The sequence below is a fragment of the Lepus europaeus genome, chromosome 12 (genome assembly GCF_033115175.1).
Source record: "Lepus europaeus isolate LE1 chromosome 12, mLepTim1.pri, whole genome shotgun sequence".
Classification (NCBI taxonomy): Eukaryota; Metazoa; Chordata; class Mammalia; order Lagomorpha; family Leporidae; genus Lepus; species Lepus europaeus.
The window spans coordinates 760185-777621 of record NC_084838.1 but is presented as its reverse complement, the minus strand read 5'-3'; the positions used below and the strand labels follow the sequence as shown (position 1 = coordinate 777621).

Below are 17437 nucleotides of genomic sequence, written 5' to 3'. Positions count from 1 at the left end.
TCGCACCGCGGACACCGCCAGCGCCAGCAGCTCGCGGGAGCGCTGGGGCCGCGGCGGGGCCGGGGGCGCGGCTGGGAGTCTCCGGGGCGGGTCGAGCGCAGCCGTGCGCCGCGCCGAACTGTGACCGGGACCGACTCCGAGCGCTGACCCGGAAACGGACGCCGCGCGCAGGGGCTCCCGGGCTTCCGGGCGGCGAGCCGGAGTCAGCGTCCGCGGGCCCGTCCCGACCGCAGGGCGCCGGGAAGCCCGGCCCGCAGCCCCAGGGGCCGAAGGCAGCGGAACCGACGGACAGTGCGGCCCGCCCGGCCGCCGCGCAGCCCCCGGCCCGGAAACGCGCCTCGCTGACTGCGCAGGCGCGAGCGGGCGCGGGGAAGTGACGTCGGCGCGCAGGCGCAGTGAGGGGCGGCGGCGGGGCCCGCGCGCACTGGCGGAGCCGCGGGATGGGCGGGGTGTTCACGGCGCTGCGATGGCTGCCCGCGAGTGTGGTCGGCGCCGGGCTCCGGGCCGGGGTCGGAGCCGGACCTCCTGACGTCGCCGCCGCGCGGGGCCCGCGGGGCCGCGACCGCCATGTACCCGCCGCCGCCGCCCGCGCCGCATCGCGACTTCGTCTCGGTGACGCTGAGCCTCGGCGGGAGCTGCGACAGCCGCCAGGGCTGGCGGCGGCGCTCGTGCTGGAGGGTGAGCGGCCGGGCGCGGGGGGCGGGCGCGGCGGCCTGCGGGCGCGGTGTTTTCGGTCAAAAAGAGGAAAACGAGCAGCGCGCCGCCCCTGCCTCCCCAGAAATGGAAGCAGCTGTCGCGGCTGCAGCGCAACATGGCCCTCTTCCTGCTGGCGCTCCTGGCCGTCTGCGGCTTCCTGGTCTACCTCAACGTGGCCGAGCAGTGGAGAGGTAGGCGCGCACCCCGCCCGAGGACGCCGGGCAGCCGCGGGCTGGGAGGAGGGGACGGGGCGGGCTGCCCCGCAGGACAGGGCTGTGCCCCCCAGGGACGGGGCAGGTGCAGGGCTGCCCCCCCCAGGCACGGGGCAGGCTGCCCCCCAGGTACAGGGGCAGGTGCAGAGCTGCCCCCCCCAGGGACGGGGCAGGTGCAGGGCTGCCCCCCCAGGTACGGGGCAGGATGCCCCCCCCAGCTACAGGGCAGGCTGTCCCCCAGGTACGGGGCAGGCTGTCCCCCCCAGGTACGGGGCAGGCTGCCCCCCAGGTACAGGGGCAGGTGCAGAGCTGCCCCCCAGGTACGGGGCAGGCTGCCCCCCAGGTACAGGTGCAGGTTGTCCCCCCCCAGGTATGGGGCAGGTGCAGAGCTGCCCCCCCAGGTACGGGGCAGGCTGCCCCCCCCAGGTACAGGTGCAGGGCTGCCCCCCCAGGTACAGGTGCAGGTCTGCCCCTCCAGGTACGGGGCAGGCTGCCCCCCAGGTACAGGTGCAGGTCTGCCCCTCCAGGTACGGGGCAGGCTGCCCCCCAGGTACAGGTGCAGGGCTGCCCCCCAGGTACAGGGCAGGCTGTCCCCCCCAGGTACGGGGCAGGCTGCCCCCCAGGTACAGGGGCAGGTGCAGGGCTGCCCCCCCAGGTACGGGGCAGGATGCCCCCCAGGTACAGGGCAGGCTGTCCCCCCCAGGTACAGGGGCAGGTGTAGGGCTGGTCCCCCCCAGGTACAGGTGCAGGGCTGCCCCCCCCAGGTACAGGTGCAAGGCTGTCCCCCCCAGGTACAGGTGCAGGGCTGCCCCCCCAGGTACAGGTGCAGGGCTGCCCCCCCCCCAGGTACAGGTGCAGGGCTGCCCCCCCCCAGGTACAGATGCAAGGCTGTCCCCCCCCCAGGTACAGGGCAGGCTGTCCCCCCCAGGTACGGGGCAGGCTGCCCCCCCAGGTATGGGGCAGGCTGTTTCCCCCAGGTACAGGTGCAGGGCTGCCCCCCCAGGTACAGGTGCAGGGCTGCCCCCCCCAGGTACAGGTGCAAGGCTGTCCCCCCCAGGTACGGGGCAGGATGCCCCCCAGGTACAGGTGCAGGTCTGCCCCTCCAGGTACAGGGCAGGCTGTCCCCCAGGTACAGGGCAGGCTGTCCCCCCCCAGGTACGGGGCAGGCTGCCCCCCCCCCAGGTACAGGTGCAGGGCTGCCCCCCCAGGTACAGGTGCAGGTCTGCCCCTCCAGGTACGGGGCAGGCTGCCCCCCAGGTACAGGTGCAGGGCTGCCCCCCAGGTACAGGGCAGGCTGTCCCCCAGGTACAGGGGCAGGTGTAGGGCTGGTCCCCCCCAGGTACGGGGCAGGCTGTTCCCCCCAGGTACAGGTGCAGGGCTGCCCCCCAGGTACAGGGCAGGCTGTCCCCCAGGTACAGGGCAGGCTGTCCCCCCCAGGTACAGGGGCAGGTGTAGGGCTGGTCCCCCCCAGGTACAGGTGCAGGGCTGCCCCCCCCAGGTACAGGGCAGGCTGTCCCCCCCAGGTACAGGTGTAGGGCTGGTCCCCCCCAGGTACAGGGCAGGCTGTCCCCCAGGTACAGGTACAGGTGTAGGGCTGGTCCCCCCCAGGTACAGGTGCAGGGCTGCCCCCCAGGTACAGGGCAGGCTGTCCCCCAGGTACAGGGCAGGCTGTCCCCCCCAGGTACAGGGGCAGGTGTAGGGCTGGTCCCCCCCAGGTACAGGTGCAGGGCTGCCCCCCCCAGGTACAGGTGCAAGGCTGTCCCCCCCCCCCAGGTACAGGTGCAGGGCTGTTATGGCCCCGCCTCCCCCTCCCCACACAGTCGGCTTGGGACCCCGGGGCTCCTGTGTAGCCACGCCGACTCCAGGACTCGGGAGAGCCTGGACGCTGGGCAGCGTGTGGTGAGGGCGTCCTGCCCATTCCGGGGGCGGGGGCGCGAGGGGAGCGTTGGGGTTTTTGTGTCTCGGTCAGAAAGCTGCCGGGTGCTCGGGCAGAGAGCTGGTCCTCTTGTCTCGGCTTTGGAGTTTCCTTTATGGCTTTGGCCGAGCACGAGAGAGGTCTTCCATCCGCCGGTTCACTCCCCAAGGGCCCACAGCGGCTTGGGCTGGGCTGGGCCAAAGTCCGAGCTGGGCCGGGCGGCCAGGGACCGGTGGTGCCTCCCAGGGCGCGTCCTTGCTCCTGCTGTAGTGACACCTGTCTGGGGGGGCGGTGGGGACACACAGGCCCCCGTTTGCGGGTTTACTTTCCCAGTAACATGGCGGCCAGGGCTGGGAACTCGGGGTCTCCCTCAGTGCCCCGCCCGGGGCGCCTGCTCAGCGAGGCCCCTTCTCTGCAGCTCTGAGCAGCTCGCGGGCCGAAGAGCGCGTGAGGCCGGCAAAGGCGCCCGTGCTGCCGGCGCCTCGGAAGGCAGACGCGGCCCCGAGGGACTTCCCGGAGCGCCCGCCCCAGGTACTCGGGTCCGCGTGGCCTCGTGCCCAGCCCGCGCTCCGTGGTGGCAGGTGGCATCTCCCCAGGGAGCAGAGGCCGGGGCGCCCTTCTCTCTCCGACCTGGGGGAGCTCTGGGGCTCTCCTGGGCTTCCAGTGGGGGGGTCTGCACTGTGATGCTCCTGGGGTGCAGCCCCGTGAGGTGGGGGAGGGGCTTTCTTTGGCTTCTGTCCACGCCCGGCGCCGTCGGCGGGGTCCTGGCAGGGTCCTGGCAGAGTCCTGGCAGGGTCCGTGTGTGGTGACGGCGGGTGAGAGCCCCAGATGTGCGCGCTGTGGTCATCCGGAACGTGTAGGGCGCTCCCAGGCCGAGAACCCTCGGGAGGGCGGGGCTGCCTGGGGGACGCGGGAGAGCCCTGGGGGCCTCTGGTGGCCAGAGCTGTGGGCACCCGCTGGTGCTTCCGTGGCGCTGCGGGGACCCTGCTGACCTCGGGGGGCTGCGGCCCCAGAAGCCTGTGTGTGGCGCTGGAATGTGCAGACACCTGCCGGAGGCGACAGCAGGCCCAGGTGTGGAGGTGCTGAAAGAGCCCCACCAGGGAGGCCGGCTTGTCCAGGGCTGTCCGGGCGGTCAGCCCCGTCTCCAGAGCCCTTCGGAGCTCAGGCACCAAACCTGCAGATCAGATGTCAAAGTGGCTGCCTCAGGCGGTGCTGGCTTGGGTGCATCTGAGGGGTCCCGGGTGCAGGGGCGGCCCTCGGGTGCAGGGGGGGTCCCGGGTGGGGGGATGCGGGTGCAGGGGTGCAGCCCTCGGGTGCTGAGTGGGTGGCCCTCGGGTGCAGGGGGGGCAGCCCACGGTTGCTGAGTGGGGGTTCCCTGGTGCAGGGGAGGGCGGCCCTCGGGTGCTGAGTGGGGGGTCCCAGGTGCAGGGGGGGGCAGCCCACGGGTGCTGAGTGGGGGGTCCCTGGTGCAGGGGAGGGCGGCCCTCGGGTGCTGAGTGGGGGTCCCCGGTGCAGGGGGGGGCAGCCCACGGGTGCTGAGTGGGGGGTCCCTGGTGCAGGGGAGGGCGGCCCTCGGGTGCTGAGTGGGGGTCCCCGGTGCAGGGGGGCGCGGCCCACGGCGTTTGGGTTTTCACTCCTGACTGAATTATGTCCAGAGACCTGGAAAGCAGTTCCTTCGGGGACCACCCAACCTGCAGATCCGAGCTCCCCCTGGTGGTCAGAGGAGGGAGAGCACCCCGGGAGACGCGCTGCAGGGAGACGTCCCGCGGACCGTCATCAGGTAGGGTGTGCGGGGAGGCAGCCTGCTGGGCTGTGTGGGCCTGAAACAGACCGCGCCAGGGTGGACCCGAGGTCAGAGCACGGCTGGGGCAGGCGGGCCCGGCCTCAGCCTCTCCTCCCCAGGATGTGCGCTCGCCTGCCGAGCGGTGCCGTCAGCTGTCGGCCTCACCTGGGTGCAGTTGCCCTGGGCACCGAAGCGCCAGGCCTGAGCCCTGCCCGGCCCCTGGGGCCGGTTCCCCGAGGCAGCTTCCGGGGCGGTGCTTTCCGCCAGGAGGGAGGGAAGCCGAGGCGGGAGCCGTGCCCTGCTGGAGCACGCCGTGGCCCCCGGAGAGTCAGGGCGTCAGCGCGAGCTGCCCGAGGGTCTGCTTCACGTCCAGGAGCCACGCGTGTGCTCCCGGGGTGGGACAAGCTCCCACCGACAGAGGGGCTCGGGGCAAGCCCTCTGTGTGTCCTCCTGTGTGGCGTCGGGCTCAGTCCTAGCCAGGGGCGTTTGGGAGGCTGGGACAGCCCCGTCTGCACCCTCCGCTCTGGGCTGGTGCCCCAGGGTGACCCTGGGCAACTGGGCACCCGCGTCTCGGTCTCCACGTGCTCCGAGCGGCCCTGCCCCGCTGGGCGCAGCCGCTCCCCGTGCACCCCCATGGCCTGGCTGACGCTCTTCCTCTCCTGCAGCTGGCGGGGGGCGGTCATTGAGCCGGAGCAGGGGACCGAGCTCCCCTCGAGACCCGTGGAGGCCCCCACCAGGCTCCCTGAGCCCGGGCCTGGGATTCGGAACACAGGTGAGGCAGGCTCTGCCGTCCGGCTCCTGAGAGCCTTCCCTGCGACCCGTGCGCCCGCCGGCCTGCCACACAGGGTGGTGGACCTGCGGGTCCCTGGGCAGCTCCACGATGGCCGTGGCCTTAGCCTGTGTGTCCAGGGCCCACTTGACGCTGGCCTGCAGCTCCGTGCACGCTGGCTCCTCCAGCCTCCGACCTGCAGGACGTCACTGCTGAGTGCTGGGGCCCTGCTGTGCTCCTGTGCAGGGGGCACGGGCGGTTCCCACGGCAACAGATGCGCCACACATGACCCCCGCCCCGGGACCCTGCGTGGGCGGGCAGGAGCAGGTGCAGCACTCCCTGGAGTGGCCCTGAGTGGAGCTGTCCAGGCCCCACCCCACCCGTGCTGGCCCTCGGGGAGCTGTCCAGGTCCCGCCCCACCCCGTGCTGGCCCTGAGGAGCTGTCCAGGCCCCGCCCCGCCCCGTGCTGGCCCTGAGGGAGCTGTCCAGGCCCCGCCCCGCCCCGTGCTGGCCCTGAGGGAGCTGTCCAGGCCCCGCCCCGCCCCGTGCTGGCCCTGAGGGAGCTGTCCAGGCCCCGCCCCGCCCTGTGCTGGCCCTGAGGGAGCTGTCCAGGCCCTGCCCCGCCCCGTGCTGGCCCTCAAGGAGCTGTCCAGGCCCCACCCCACCCGTGCTGGCCCTGAGGGAGCTGTCCAGGCCCCGCCCCGTGCTGGCCCTCAAGGAGCTGTCCAGGCCCCGCCCCGTGCTGGCCCTCAAGGAGCTGTCCAGGCCCCGCCCCGCCCCGTGCTGGCCCTCAGGGAGCTGTCCAGGCCCCGCCCCGTGCTGGCCCTCAGGGAGCTGTCCAGGCCCCACCCCACCCCGTGCTGGCCCTGAGGGAGCTGTCCAGGCCCCGCCCCGCCCTGTGCTGGCCCTGAGGGAGCTGTCCAGGCCCCGCCCCGCCCCGTGCTGGCCCTCAGGGAGCTGTCCAGGCCCCGCCCCGCCCCGTGCTGGCCCTGAGGAGCTGTCCTGGCCCCACCCCGTGCTGGCCCTGAGGGAGCTGTCCAGGCCCCGCCCCGCCCCGTGCTGGCCCTCAAGGAGCTGTCCAGGCCCCACCCCGTGCTGGCCCTGAGGGAGCTGTCCAGGCCCCGCCCCGCCCCGTGCTGGCCCTCAAGGAGCTGTCCAGGCCCCGCCCCGTGCTGGCCCTGAGGAGCTGTCCTGGCCCGGCCCCAGCGGGCACCCGTGTCTGCACGTCCCCCTGCTCTTAGCAGCAGCCAGGCCCTGTGTCCCCCTTGCGCAGCTTCAGGCCTGAGCGTGGCGGAGCTGCAGGAACAGGCGGCGTTTGTCCCTGGCAGGCCGGGTTCCCCTGCAGCCCACTGTGTCCTCTGAGGCCAGGCGAGGCCCCGCCCGGTGTCCGCCCCCGTGGGCACAGAGCAGCTCCGTCGGGCTCTGAGCCTCTGTTCTCCCTGCAGCGCCCCCCAACGAGCGGCAGAAGGGGGTGATCGCCGCCTTCCTGCACGCCTGGAAGGGGTACCGCCGCTTCGCCTGGGGCCACGACGAGCTGAAGCCCGTGTCCAAGTCCTTCAGCGAGTGGTTCGGCCTCGGCCTCACGCTCGTCGATGCGCTGGACACCATGTGGATCTTGGGCCTGAAGTCAGGTGGGGCCGGGGGCCGTGCAGTCCGTGTCCCTGTGCCGTGAGGTAGGAGCCTGTCCTGAGTGGGCTCTGGACCACGGCGGCCCGGTTTAGCTTGGGCCGCCGTCTGGGATTCTTCCTGCGCCGACTTGAAGCGTTTGCCTGATTTTCTGAGCCCTTAAGGCCGCTAGCAAATGGCACACTTGTTTCTTTTTTCTCTGGCGCCCAGCGTGCTCTGTGGCTGTGAGCCATCGCGCTCAGAGCAGGTGCGCCCCAGCCCCGCCCCGCCACGTGCGCTCCCGAGGCACCGGGTCCCTCCTGCAGCCTTTGCTGTCCCTGTCGCAGAGTTCCAGGAGGCCAGGAACTGGGTGTCACAGAAGCTGCACTTTGACAAAGACGTGGAGGTGAACCTGTTCGAGAGCACCATCCGTATCCTGGGGGGCCTGCTGAGCGCCTACCACCTGTCTGGCGACAGCCTCTTCCTGAGGAAGGCGGTGAGTGTGTGCGTCCCAGCCGGCGGCCCCATGCGTGGGCCCCCTGGCCCCGGCACCGGGCACACAGAGTGCGTGCGCTGGCTGCCGGGCCGCCCGCCACATGTGCCCGTCCTGCAGGAGGACTTCGGCCACCGGCTGCTGCCCGCCTTCAAGACGCCCTCCAAGGTCCCCTACTCGGACGTGAACATCGGTACCGGGGTCGCCCGCCCGCCCCGCTGGACGTCCGACAGCACGGTGGCCGAGGTGACCAGCATCCAGCTGGAGTTCCGTGAGCTCTCTCGCCTCACAGGGATTAAGGCATTTCGGGTAGGTGGGGGCGGCCGCCGAGCTAGCCGTGGCTCGGCACAGGAGGCTCTGTGATGACGGGTTCAGGTCCCATCTCAACCGTGTTTGCTTTGAGATTTATTTACTTGAGAGGCAGAGTGATGGACAGACAGAGCCATCCGTGTCCCGGTTCCCTCCCCAGGTGGCCCACCCGGGTCTCTGTGGTGCAGGCCCTTGGACCAGCACTGCCCCTGCACCGCGGCCCTTGTAGGTGGCAGCTCAGCCAGCCCCCGGCCTCTCCCCTGTGCTCACTTTCCCGGCAGGGCATGTCCGTCGCGGGGCCGCAGCCTCTTGTCACAAGACTGAGACCCTGGCCCCGTCCCCCAGCCCTGCAGCCGTCACTGTGGCCCCTCGCTCTGCCTGTGCCCCTGGGCTCGTCAGCTGCAGGCTCCCTGTGTGTGGTTCATTCAGCTGTCGCTCAGCGGACACTCGGCTCACGTCCACATCCTAGCTATTTAGAAATTTTAAAAATTTGCTTGAATGGCAGAGAGGGGCCAGTGCCGTGGTGTAGCAGATAAAGCTACTGCCTGCAGCACCGGCCTCCCACCTGGGCGCCGGTTCCAATCCAGCCTTGCTATGGCCTGGGAAAGCAGTGGAAGATGGCCCAAGTCCTTGGGCCCCTGCACCCAAGTGGGAGACCCGGAAGAAGCTCCTGGCTCCTGGCTTCAGCCTGGCCCAGCTCCAGCCATTGCAGCCATCTGGGGAGTGAACCAGCCGCTGGAAGCTCTGTCTACCCCCCCTTTCCCTCCCCCTCTCTGTCTCTGTTTATCTCTGTCTCCCCCATCTCTCCCTCTCTCTCTCCCCCCTCTCTCCCCCCCAGGGCTGTGACGCTGTGCGTCTTCCTGTTGTCTCTGCCCCATCGGGGAGCAGGCTGCTCTGGTCAAGGTCAAGTCTGTGTGTGAGACATCAGAGTCCCTGCACGTGAGTGTGCGTGTGTCTGCGTGGCTGAAGTTGGGTGTGCCTGTGGGGGGGGGGGGAGGTTGAGATCAGGTCTGTGGGGGTGCCAGGTCAGGTCTGTGTGGGACGTCAGAGTCCCCGTGTGCGTGTGTGGTTGAGGTCGGGTCTGTACGTGTGCGTGTGTCTCTGTGGTTGAGGTCGGGTCTGTGCGTGTGCGTGTGCCTGTGTCTGTGTGGTTGAGGTCGGGTCTGTGCGTGTGCGTGTGCGTGTGTCTGTGTGGTTGAGGTCGGGTCTGTGCGTGTGCGTGTGTCTGTGTGGTTGAGGTCAGGTCTGTGCGTGTGCGTGTGCGTGTGTCTGTGTGGTTGAGGTCAGGTCTGTGCGTGTGCGTGTGCCGTGTGGTTGAGGTCGGGTCTGTGCGTGTGCGTGTGTCTGTGTGGTTGAGGTCGGGTCTGTGCGTGTGCGTGTGTCTGTGTGGTTGAGGTCAGGTTTGTGCGTGTGCGTGTGTCTGTGTGGTTGAGGTCGGGTCTGTGTGTGTGCGTGTGCGTGTGTCTGTGTGGTTGAGGTCGGGTCCGTGCGTGTGCGTGTGCGTGTGTCTGTGTGGTTGAGGTCGGGTCTGTGCGTGTGCGTGTGCGTGTGTCTGTGTGGTTGAGGTCGGGTCTGTGCGTGTGCGTGTGTCTGTGTGGTTGAGGTCGGGTCTGTGCGTGTGCGTGTGCGTGTGTCTGTGTGGTTGAGGTCGGGTCTGTGCGTGTGCGTGTGCGTGTGTCTGTGTGGTTGAGGTCGGGTCTGTGCGTGTGCGTGTGTCTGTGTGGTTGAGGTCGGGTCTGTGCGTGTGCGTGTGTCTGTGTGGTTGAGGTCGGGTCTGTGCGTGTGCGTGTGCGTGTGTCTGTGTGGTTGAGGTCGGGTCTGTGCGTGTGTGTGTGTCTGTGTGGTTGAGGTCGGGTCTGTGCGTGTGCGTGTGCGTGTGCGTGTGTCTGTGTGGTTGAGGTCGGGTCTGTGCGTGTGCGTGTGCGTGTGTCTGTGTGGTTGAGGTCGGGTCTGTGCGTGTGCGTGTGTCTGTGTGGTTGAGGTCGGGTCTGTGCGTGTGCGTGTGCCTGTGTGGTTGAGGTCGGGTCTGTGCGTGTGCGTGTGTCTGTGTGGTTGAGGTCGGGTCTGTGCGTGTGCGTGTGTCTGTGTGGTTGAGGTCGGGTCTGTGCGTGTGTGTGTGTCTGTGTGGTTGAGGTCGGGTCTGTGCGTGTGCGTGTGCGTGTGTCTGTGTGGTTGAGGTCGGGTCTGTGCGTGTGCGTGTGCGTGTGTCTGTGTGGTTGAGGTCGGGTCTGTGCGTGTGCGTGTGCCTGTGTGGTTGAGGTCGGGTCTGTGCGTGTGCGTGTGCCTGTGTGGTTGAGGTCGGGTCTGTGCGTGTGCGTGTGTCTGTGTGGTTGAGGTCGGGTCTGTGCGTGTGCGTGTGTCTGTGTGGTTGAGGTCGGGTCTGTGCGTGTGCGTGTGCCTGTGTGGTTGAGGTCGGGTCTGTGCGTGTGCGTGTGCGTGTGCCTGTGTGGTTGAGGTCGGGTCTGTGCGTGTGCGTGTGTCTGTGTGGTTGAGGTCGGGTCTGTGCGTGTGCGTGTGCGTGTGTCTGTGTGGTTGAGGTCGGGTCTGTGCGTGTGCGTGTGCGTGTGTCTGTGTGGTTGAGGTCGGGTCTGTGCGTGTGCGTGTGCGTGTGCCTGTGTGGTTGAGGTCGGGTCTGTGCGTGTGCGTGTGTCTGTGTGGTTGAGGTCGGGTCTGTGCGTGTGCGTGTGCGTGTGTCTGTGTGGTTGAGGTCAGGTCTGTGCGTGTGCGTGTGTCTGTGTGGTTGAGGTCGGGTCTGTGCGTGTGCGTGTGTCTGTGTGGTTGAGGTCGGGTCTGTGCGTGTGCGTGTGCGTGTGTCTGTGTGGTTGAGGTCGGGTCTGTGCGTGTGCGTGTGCGTGTGTCTGTGTGGTTGAGGTCGGGTCTGTGCGTGTGCGTGTGTCTGTGTGGTTGAGGTCGGGTCTGTGCGTGTGCGTGTGTCTGTGTGGTTGAGGTCGGGTCTGTGCGTGTGCGTGTGCGTGTGCGTGTGTCTGTGTGGTTGAGGTCGGGTCTGTGCGTGTGCGTGTGCGTGTGTCTGTGTGGTTGAGGTCAGGTCTGTGCGTGTGCGTGTGTCTGTGTGGTTGAGGTCGGGTCTGTGCGTGTGCGTGTGTCTGTGTGGTTGAGGTCGGGTCTGTGCGTGTGCGTGTGCGTGTGTCTGTGTGGTTGAGGTCGGGTCTGTGCGTGTGCGTGTGCGTGTGTCTGTGTGGTTGAGGTCGGGTCTGTGCGTGTGCGTGTGTCTGTGTGGTTGAGGTCGGGTCTGTGCGTGTGCGTGTGTCTGTGTGGTTGAGGTCGGGTCTGTGCGTGTGCGTGTGCGTGTGCGTGTGTCTGTGTGGTTGAGGTCGGGTCTGTGCGTGTGCGTGTGCGTGTGTCTGTGTGGTTGAGGTCAGGTCTGTGCGTGTGCGTGTGTCTGTGTGGTTGAGGTCGGGTCTGTGCGTGTGCGTGTGTCTGTGTGGTTGAGGTCGGGTCTGTGCGTGTGCGTGTGCGTGTGTCTGTGTGGTTGAGGTCGGGTCTGTGCGTGTGCGTGTGCGTGTGTCTGTGTGGTTGAGGTCGGGTCTGTGCGTGTGCGTGTGTCTGTGTGGTTGAGGTCGGGTCTGTGCGTGTGCGTGTGTCTGTGTGGTTGAGGTCGGGTGTGTGCGTGTGCGTGTGTCTGTGTGGTTGAGGTCAGGTCTGTGCGTGTGCGTGTGTCTGTGTGGTTGAGGTCGGGTCTGTGCGTGTGCGTGTGCGTGTGTCTGTGTGGTTGAGGTCGGGTCTGTGCGTGTGCGTGTGCGTGTGTCTGTGTGGTTGAGGTCGGGTCTGTGCGTGTGCGTGTGCGTGTGTCTGTGTGGTTGAGGTCGGGTCTGTGCGTGTGCGTGTGTCTGTGTGGTTGAGGTCGGGTCTGTGCGTGTGCGTGTGTCTGTGTGGTTGAGGTCGGGTCTGTGCGTGTGCGTGTGCGTGTGTCTGTGTGGTTGAGGTCGGGTCTGTGCGTGTGCGTGTGTCTGTGTGGTTGAGGTCGGGTCTGTGCGTGTGCGTGTGCCTGTGTGGTTGAGGTCGGGTCTGTGCGTGTGCGTGTGCCGTGTGGTTGAGGTCGGGTCTGTGCGTGTGCGTGTGCGTGTGTCTGTGTGGTTGAGGTCGGGTCTGTGCATGTGCGTGTGTCTGTGTGGTTGAGGTCGGGTCTGTGCGTGTGCGTGTGCCGTGTGGTTGAGGTCGGGTCTGTGCGTGTGCGTGTTTCTGTGTGGTTGAGGTCGGGTCTGTGCGTGTGCGTGTGCCTGTGTGGTTGAGGTCGGGTCTGTGCGTGTGCGTGTGCGTGTGCCTGTGTGGTTGAGGTCAGGTTTGTGCGTGTGCGTGTGTCTGTGTGGTTGAGGTCGGGTCTGTGCGTGTGCGTGTGCCTGTGTGGTTGAGGTCGGGTCTGTGCGTGTGCGTGTGTCTGTGTGGTTGAGGTCGGGTCTGTGCGTGTGCGTGTGCGTGTGCGTGTGTCTGTGTGGTTGAGGTCGGGTCTGTGCGTGTGCGTGTGTCTGTGTGGTTGAGGTCAGGTTTGTGCGTGTGCGTGTGTCTGTGTGGTTGAGGTCGGGTCTGTGCGTGTGCGTGTGTCTGTGTGGTTGAGGTCGGGTCTGTGCGTGTGCGTGTGTCTGTGTGGTTGAGGTCGGGTCTGTGCGTGTGCGTGTGCGTGTGTCTGTGTGGTTGAGGTCGGGTCTGTGCGTGTGCGTGTGCGTGTGTCTGTGTGGTTGAGGTCGGGTCTGTGCGTGTGCGTGTGTGTGGTTGAGGTCGGGTCTGTGCGTGTGCGTGTGCGTGTGTCTGTGTGGTTGAGGTCGGGTCTGTGCGTGTGTCTGTGTGGTTGAGGTCGGGTCTGTGCGTGTGCGTGTGCGTGTGTGTGGTTGAGGTCAGGTCTGTGCGTGTCTGTGGTTGAGGTCGGGTCTGTGCGTGTGCGTGTGCGTGTGTCTGTGTGGTTGAGGTCAGGTCTGTGCGTGTGCGTGTGTCTGTGTGGTTGAGGTCGGGTCCGTGCGTGTGCGTGTGCCTGTGTGGTTGAGGTCGGGTCTGTGCGTGTGCGTGTGCGTGTGTCTGTGTGGTTGAGGTCGGGTCTGTGCGTGTGCGTGTGCGTGTGTCTGTGTGGTTGAGGTCGGGTCTGTGCGTGTGCGTGTGTGTGGTTGAGGTCGGGTCTGTGCGTGTGCGTGTGCGTGTGTCTGTGTGGTTGAGGTCGGGTCTGTGCGTGTGTCTGTGTGGTTGAGGTCGGGTCTGTGCGTGTGCGTGTGCGTGTGTGTGGTTGAGGTCAGGTCTGTGCGTGTCTGTGGTTGAGGTCGGGTCTGTGCGTGTGCGTGTGCGTGTGTCTGTGTGGTTGAGGTCAGGTCTGTGCGTGTGCGTGTGTCTGTGTGGTTGAGGTCAGGTCTGTGCGTGTGTGTGTGTCTGTGTGGTTGAGGTCAGGTCTGTGCGTGTGCGTGTGCGTGTGTCTGTGTGGTTGAGGTCGGGTGTGTGCGTGTGCGTGTGTCTGTGTGGTTGAGGTCGGGTCCGTGCGTGTGCGTGTGCCTGTGTGGTTGAGGTCGGGTCTGTGCGTGTGCGTGTGCGTGTGTCTGTGTGGTTGAGGTCGGGTCTGTGCATGTGCGTGTGCCTGTGTGGTTGAGGTCGGGTCTGTGCGTGTGCGTGTGCGTGTGCCTGTGTGGTTGAGGTCGGGTCCGTGCGTGTGCTGTCTCGTGAGACGTGTGACCCTCACGTGTGTCTTGTCCTGACACTGTGATCATCTTTTGGTGAGATTTTACATTTTATGTTGGCTGATTTAAAGATGTATGTACTTGAATGTCAGAGTCACACAGAGAGGGAGAGGCCTCCATCTGCGGGTTCCCTCCCCAGATGGCTGCATCGGAGCCAGGAGCCTCATCCAGGTCTCCCCCGTGGGTGCAGGGCCTGGGACTTGGGCCGCCCTCCCCTGCTCTCCCTGGTGCAGCGGCCGGGACTGGAGCCGGTGCCCATGGGGGTGCTGGGGCCGCAGGCAGTGGCTTTACCGCTGTGCCGCAGCGCCAGCCCCGAGGCCAGATCATTGTTGTTTTCAGATTTGAGAGGCAGAGAGAAGGGGGAGGAGGGTTTTCCATTGCTGCCGCACTTCCCAGCCTCCCCCGGGGCCGCGGGGACCCAGCTGCTTGGCCGTCTGCGGGAGCTGGTGGGAAGTGAAGTGGCTGGGACAGGCGTGGGTGAGTGGCGCTCGTCACGCTGCCCCACGGCACCCGCGGCTCTGCCGGTCCTTTCTGCCCCGGCGTCGGCCTGGTTGTCTGCACCTCACTGAGCGCCAGAGCTGAGGGGCCACACGGACACGGGCAGCGCTGAGAGGCCACAGGAAGGCCACGGTCAGCAGTGCTGGGGGCTGTGTCTGGGCCGGCGTGTGCCGTCCCCATGCCCAGTGGTGGTCAGCGGTGTGGGGGCCCGGCATGTGCCATCCCCATGCCCAGTGGTGGTCAGCGGTGTGGGGGCCCGGCATGTGCCATCCCCATGCCCAGTGGTGGTCAGCGGTGTGGGGCCAGGCGTGTGCCGTCCCTGTGGTCAGCAGTGCGGGGCCGAGCGTGTGCCGTCCCCGTGGTCAGCAGTGTGGGGCCGGGCGTGTGCCGTCCCCATGCCCAGTGGTGGGCAGCGGTGTGGGGCCAGGCGTGTGCCATCCCCACGCCCAGTGGTGGGCAGCGGTGTGGGGCCAGGCGTGTGCCGTCCCCATGCCCAGTGGTGGGCAGCGGTGTAGGGCCGGGCGTGTGCCGTCCCCGTGGTCAGCGGTGCGGGGCCGGGCGTGTGCCGTCCCCGTGGTCAGCAGTGTGGGGCCGGGCGTGTGCCGTCCCCACGCCCAGGTGTGGGCCTTGGCTCTCGCTGCCTGTGAGATGCTTCCCACTGCTCTGTCCACACACGCGTGGGGTTGCTGTGTCTCGTGGCACTTGAATGTTCTTTTTTATAAGGGAAGGGAGAGAGAGCTTCCCTCCACTGCTTCCCCCCACAGCGTCAGGCTGAAGCCAGGAGCGGGGGACAGGCAGGGGTGCGTGTGCCGTGAGCCCACATCCCATACCAGAGCACGAGTTCGAGTCCCGGCTGCTCCACTGCTGATCCAGCTCCCGGCTAACGCCCTGGGAAAGCAGTGGACAGTGGCCCAGGCCCCGGCACCCACGCGGGAGACCCAGAGGAAGCTCCTGGCTCCTGGCGTTGGCCTGGCCCAGCCCCCGCCACCGTGGGCCTGGCGGGCGCACAGCAGGTGGGACCTCAGCCTCCCAGAGGACTTGGTGGAGGACGTGAAGCTGAGGTTCATCCCAGCGGCAGGAGCCCTGAGCTCCGTGCGGCCGCGCGGTGCGGGAGGCGTCCTGCAGATGCAGTCAGCTTGAGTCTGTCCCGTGCTCCGCCCCCTCCGCGGTGCAGCTCCTCGCCCTGGGGTGTGCGGCCTCTGCTGCCCCCGTTGGAGGAGGAAGATGGCCCCGCCTCGGGGGCTTGGCGTGGCTTTGGGCGCGGGGACCCTGGGCCCGGAGGCGGCTGTGCCTGCCGCCCTGTGCGGGGGGAGCGGGAGCGGGAGGCGCGCGGCCCCGCAGCTGTCCCATCCGCAGGAGGCCGCGGAGGAGGTGAGCCGGCACATCCACTCCCTGTCGGGGAAGAAGGACGGGCTGGTGCCCATGTTCATCAACACGCACAGCGGCCTCTTCACGCACCTGGGGGTGTTCACGCTGGGCGCCCGGGCCGACAGCTACTACGAGTACCTGCTGAAACAGTGGATCCAGGGCGGCAAGAAGGAGACACAGTGAGGCCGGCTGCGGGGCGGGGCCGGCGGCTGCGGGGCGGGGCCGGCTCCGGGCCTGGGCTCACGGCTGCTCTGCTCCTCGCAGGTTGCTGGACGACTACCTGCGGGCCATCCAGGGCGTGAGGACGCACCTGTTGCGGCGCTCTGAGCCCAGCAAGCTCACCTTCGTCGGCGAGCTCGCCCACGGCCACTTCAGCGCCAAGATGGTGAGTGCCGGGCGCCGGGCTGGGCCACGGGGAGCTCCTGCTCTGATGTTGGAACTAGAGTCCAGGCCAGTGCGGGCTAGGGTCCCTGGAGGAGCGCACGCAGGGGTGGGGGTGTCTGGGCCCCCAGCAGGCGGTGTGGCCTCAGGGCCGGGGCCGAGTGGGCCTGGGCCTGGTGACAGGGAGGCCTCTGGTTCCAGGACCACCTGGTGTGCTTCCTGCCAGGGACGCTGGCTCTGGGCGTCCACCACGGCCTGCCCGCCGACCACATGGAGCTGGCCCTGCTGCTCATGGAGACGTGCTACCAGATGAACCGTCAGATGGAGACGGGGCTGAGCCCCGAGATCGCGCACTTCAACCTGCACCCCAAGCCCGGCTACCGGGACGTGCAGGTCAAGGTAGGCCTGGCCGCGGGCTGGGGCGGGGCGGGGCGGGCAGCGGCAGGGGCAGCCGGGCCCTGAGCCTCTGCTGTGCCCCCAGCCGTCGGACAGGCACAACCTGCTGCGGCCCGAGACCGTGGAGAGCCTGTTCTACCTGTACCGCCTGACACGGGACCCCAAGTACCAGGACTGGGGCTGGGAGATCCTGCAGAGCTTCAACCAGCACACGCGGGTGAGCGGGCGCCGCGGGCGGGCTGCCGGGGAGGGGCCGCGCGGCCCGAGGCTGCCCCGCCCGGGCAGGGGCGCAGGGTGAGGCCGTGGCTCTGTGCAGGTCCCCTCGGGCGGCTACTCGTCCATCAACAACGTGCAGGACGTGCAGAGGCCCCAGCCCAGGGACAAGATGGAGAGCTTCTTCCTGGGGGAGACGCTCAAGTACCTGTACCTGCTCTTCTCCGAGGACCACGGCCTGCTCAGCCTGGACACCCACGTGTTCAACACCGAGGCCCACCCGCTGCCCATCTGGCCCTCCGCCTAGCGGCCTGCTCCCGGCCCAGTGTGGCGTCCAGGCAGCCGCGTCCTGCTCGGCTCTGCTTCTCCGGGGCCCCGAGCCCAGCTCGGCCCTCGGAGAGGTTTCTGCTGTGGCAGAGCTTGGCCGGGGAGGCCGGCGGCAGCCCCGGGGCGGCAGCCCCAGCTCTCCCAGATGTCTTGGACTCAGGGACCCTCCTGCCGCCCTGTGGGGCACGGGGGGGGGGGGGGGGGACGGGGTGCCCGCCCTGCACCCCCACCCAGGGACTTCCCAGTGGAGATAAAGGTGGATTTGCTCTGTGACGTGTCCTGTGTGGGGTCTCTGCGCCGGGCTGCCACAGGTGGCCGTGTGGGCGCCACCCCGCTCCCCTCCCCCCCCCACCGTGGGTTGTACATTTCGGCTGTCCTGGGTCAGCACCCTCAGGGTTGCTGTGTGTGACCTTGGAGGAGCTGCTCGGGGCCAGGAGCCCTGTGGGCGCTGAGCGAGCAGAACTGGGGCCACAGAGGACACCTTAGGAACCGGGCCACCGTCTTCCCGCGTGGGCGCCCAGCTCCCGCTGAGGAACCTGGGAAAGCGTGGGCCCAGCCCACGGGGAGACCCAGGATGGCGCTCCCAGCTTCGGCCCAGCCCGGCCCGGCGACTGGATTTGGGAAATGAGTTGTGGATGAAGACCTCGCTTTCTGTAACTCTGCCTTTCAAATAAATCTTTTTTAAAAACATGGTCATTTTAAAGAATGGCGTGGGGCTGCAGGCCGGGGCCAGCTCAGAGGCAACAAGCAGGGTGCCCCGGGGGGTGCTGGGCAGGGGCTGGGCCCGGGGACCCCGAGCT

The 17437-nt window shown here is 68.1% G+C and overlaps 2 protein-coding genes across 42 annotated transcripts; both read left to right on the top strand.

The window, feature by feature from the left end:
- The first annotated feature begins 510 nt into the window (after positions 1-510).
- MAN1B1 (mannosidase alpha class 1B member 1) lies at positions 511-17327 on the top strand. The gene is made up of 13 exons (XM_062207173.1): positions 511-678; positions 779-887; positions 3242-3354; positions 4479-4603; positions 5272-5378; positions 6821-7006; positions 7328-7476; positions 7594-7782; positions 15309-15499; positions 15585-15705; positions 15903-16100; positions 16183-16314; positions 16414-17327. Exons 1-13 carry the CDS (start codon positions 568-570, stop codon positions 16615-16617), a joined length of 1935 nt encoding a protein of 644 aa, XP_062063157.1. The 5' UTR covers positions 511-567; the 3' UTR covers positions 16618-17327.
- On the top strand, positions 7793-15298 carry LOC133771404 (uncharacterized). 41 transcript variants are annotated; one of them, XM_062207212.1, is made up of 4 exons: positions 11483-12153; positions 12482-12515; positions 12592-12631; positions 12868-15298. In XM_062207212.1, the coding sequence occupies exon 4, from the start codon at positions 14166-14168 to the stop codon at positions 15090-15092; it is 927 nt and encodes a 308-aa protein (XP_062063196.1). In that variant the 5' UTR covers positions 11483-12153; positions 12482-12515; positions 12592-12631; positions 12868-14165; the 3' UTR covers positions 15093-15298. The 41 variants fall into 41 exon arrangements, with proteins under 41 accessions (XP_062063169.1, XP_062063186.1, XP_062063165.1 ...); XM_062207208.1 differs by having other exon boundaries at positions 12742-15298; XM_062207199.1 differs by having other exon boundaries at positions 12438-12901; positions 12978-13017; positions 13248-15298.
- Positions 17328-17437: the final 110 nt, after the last annotated feature.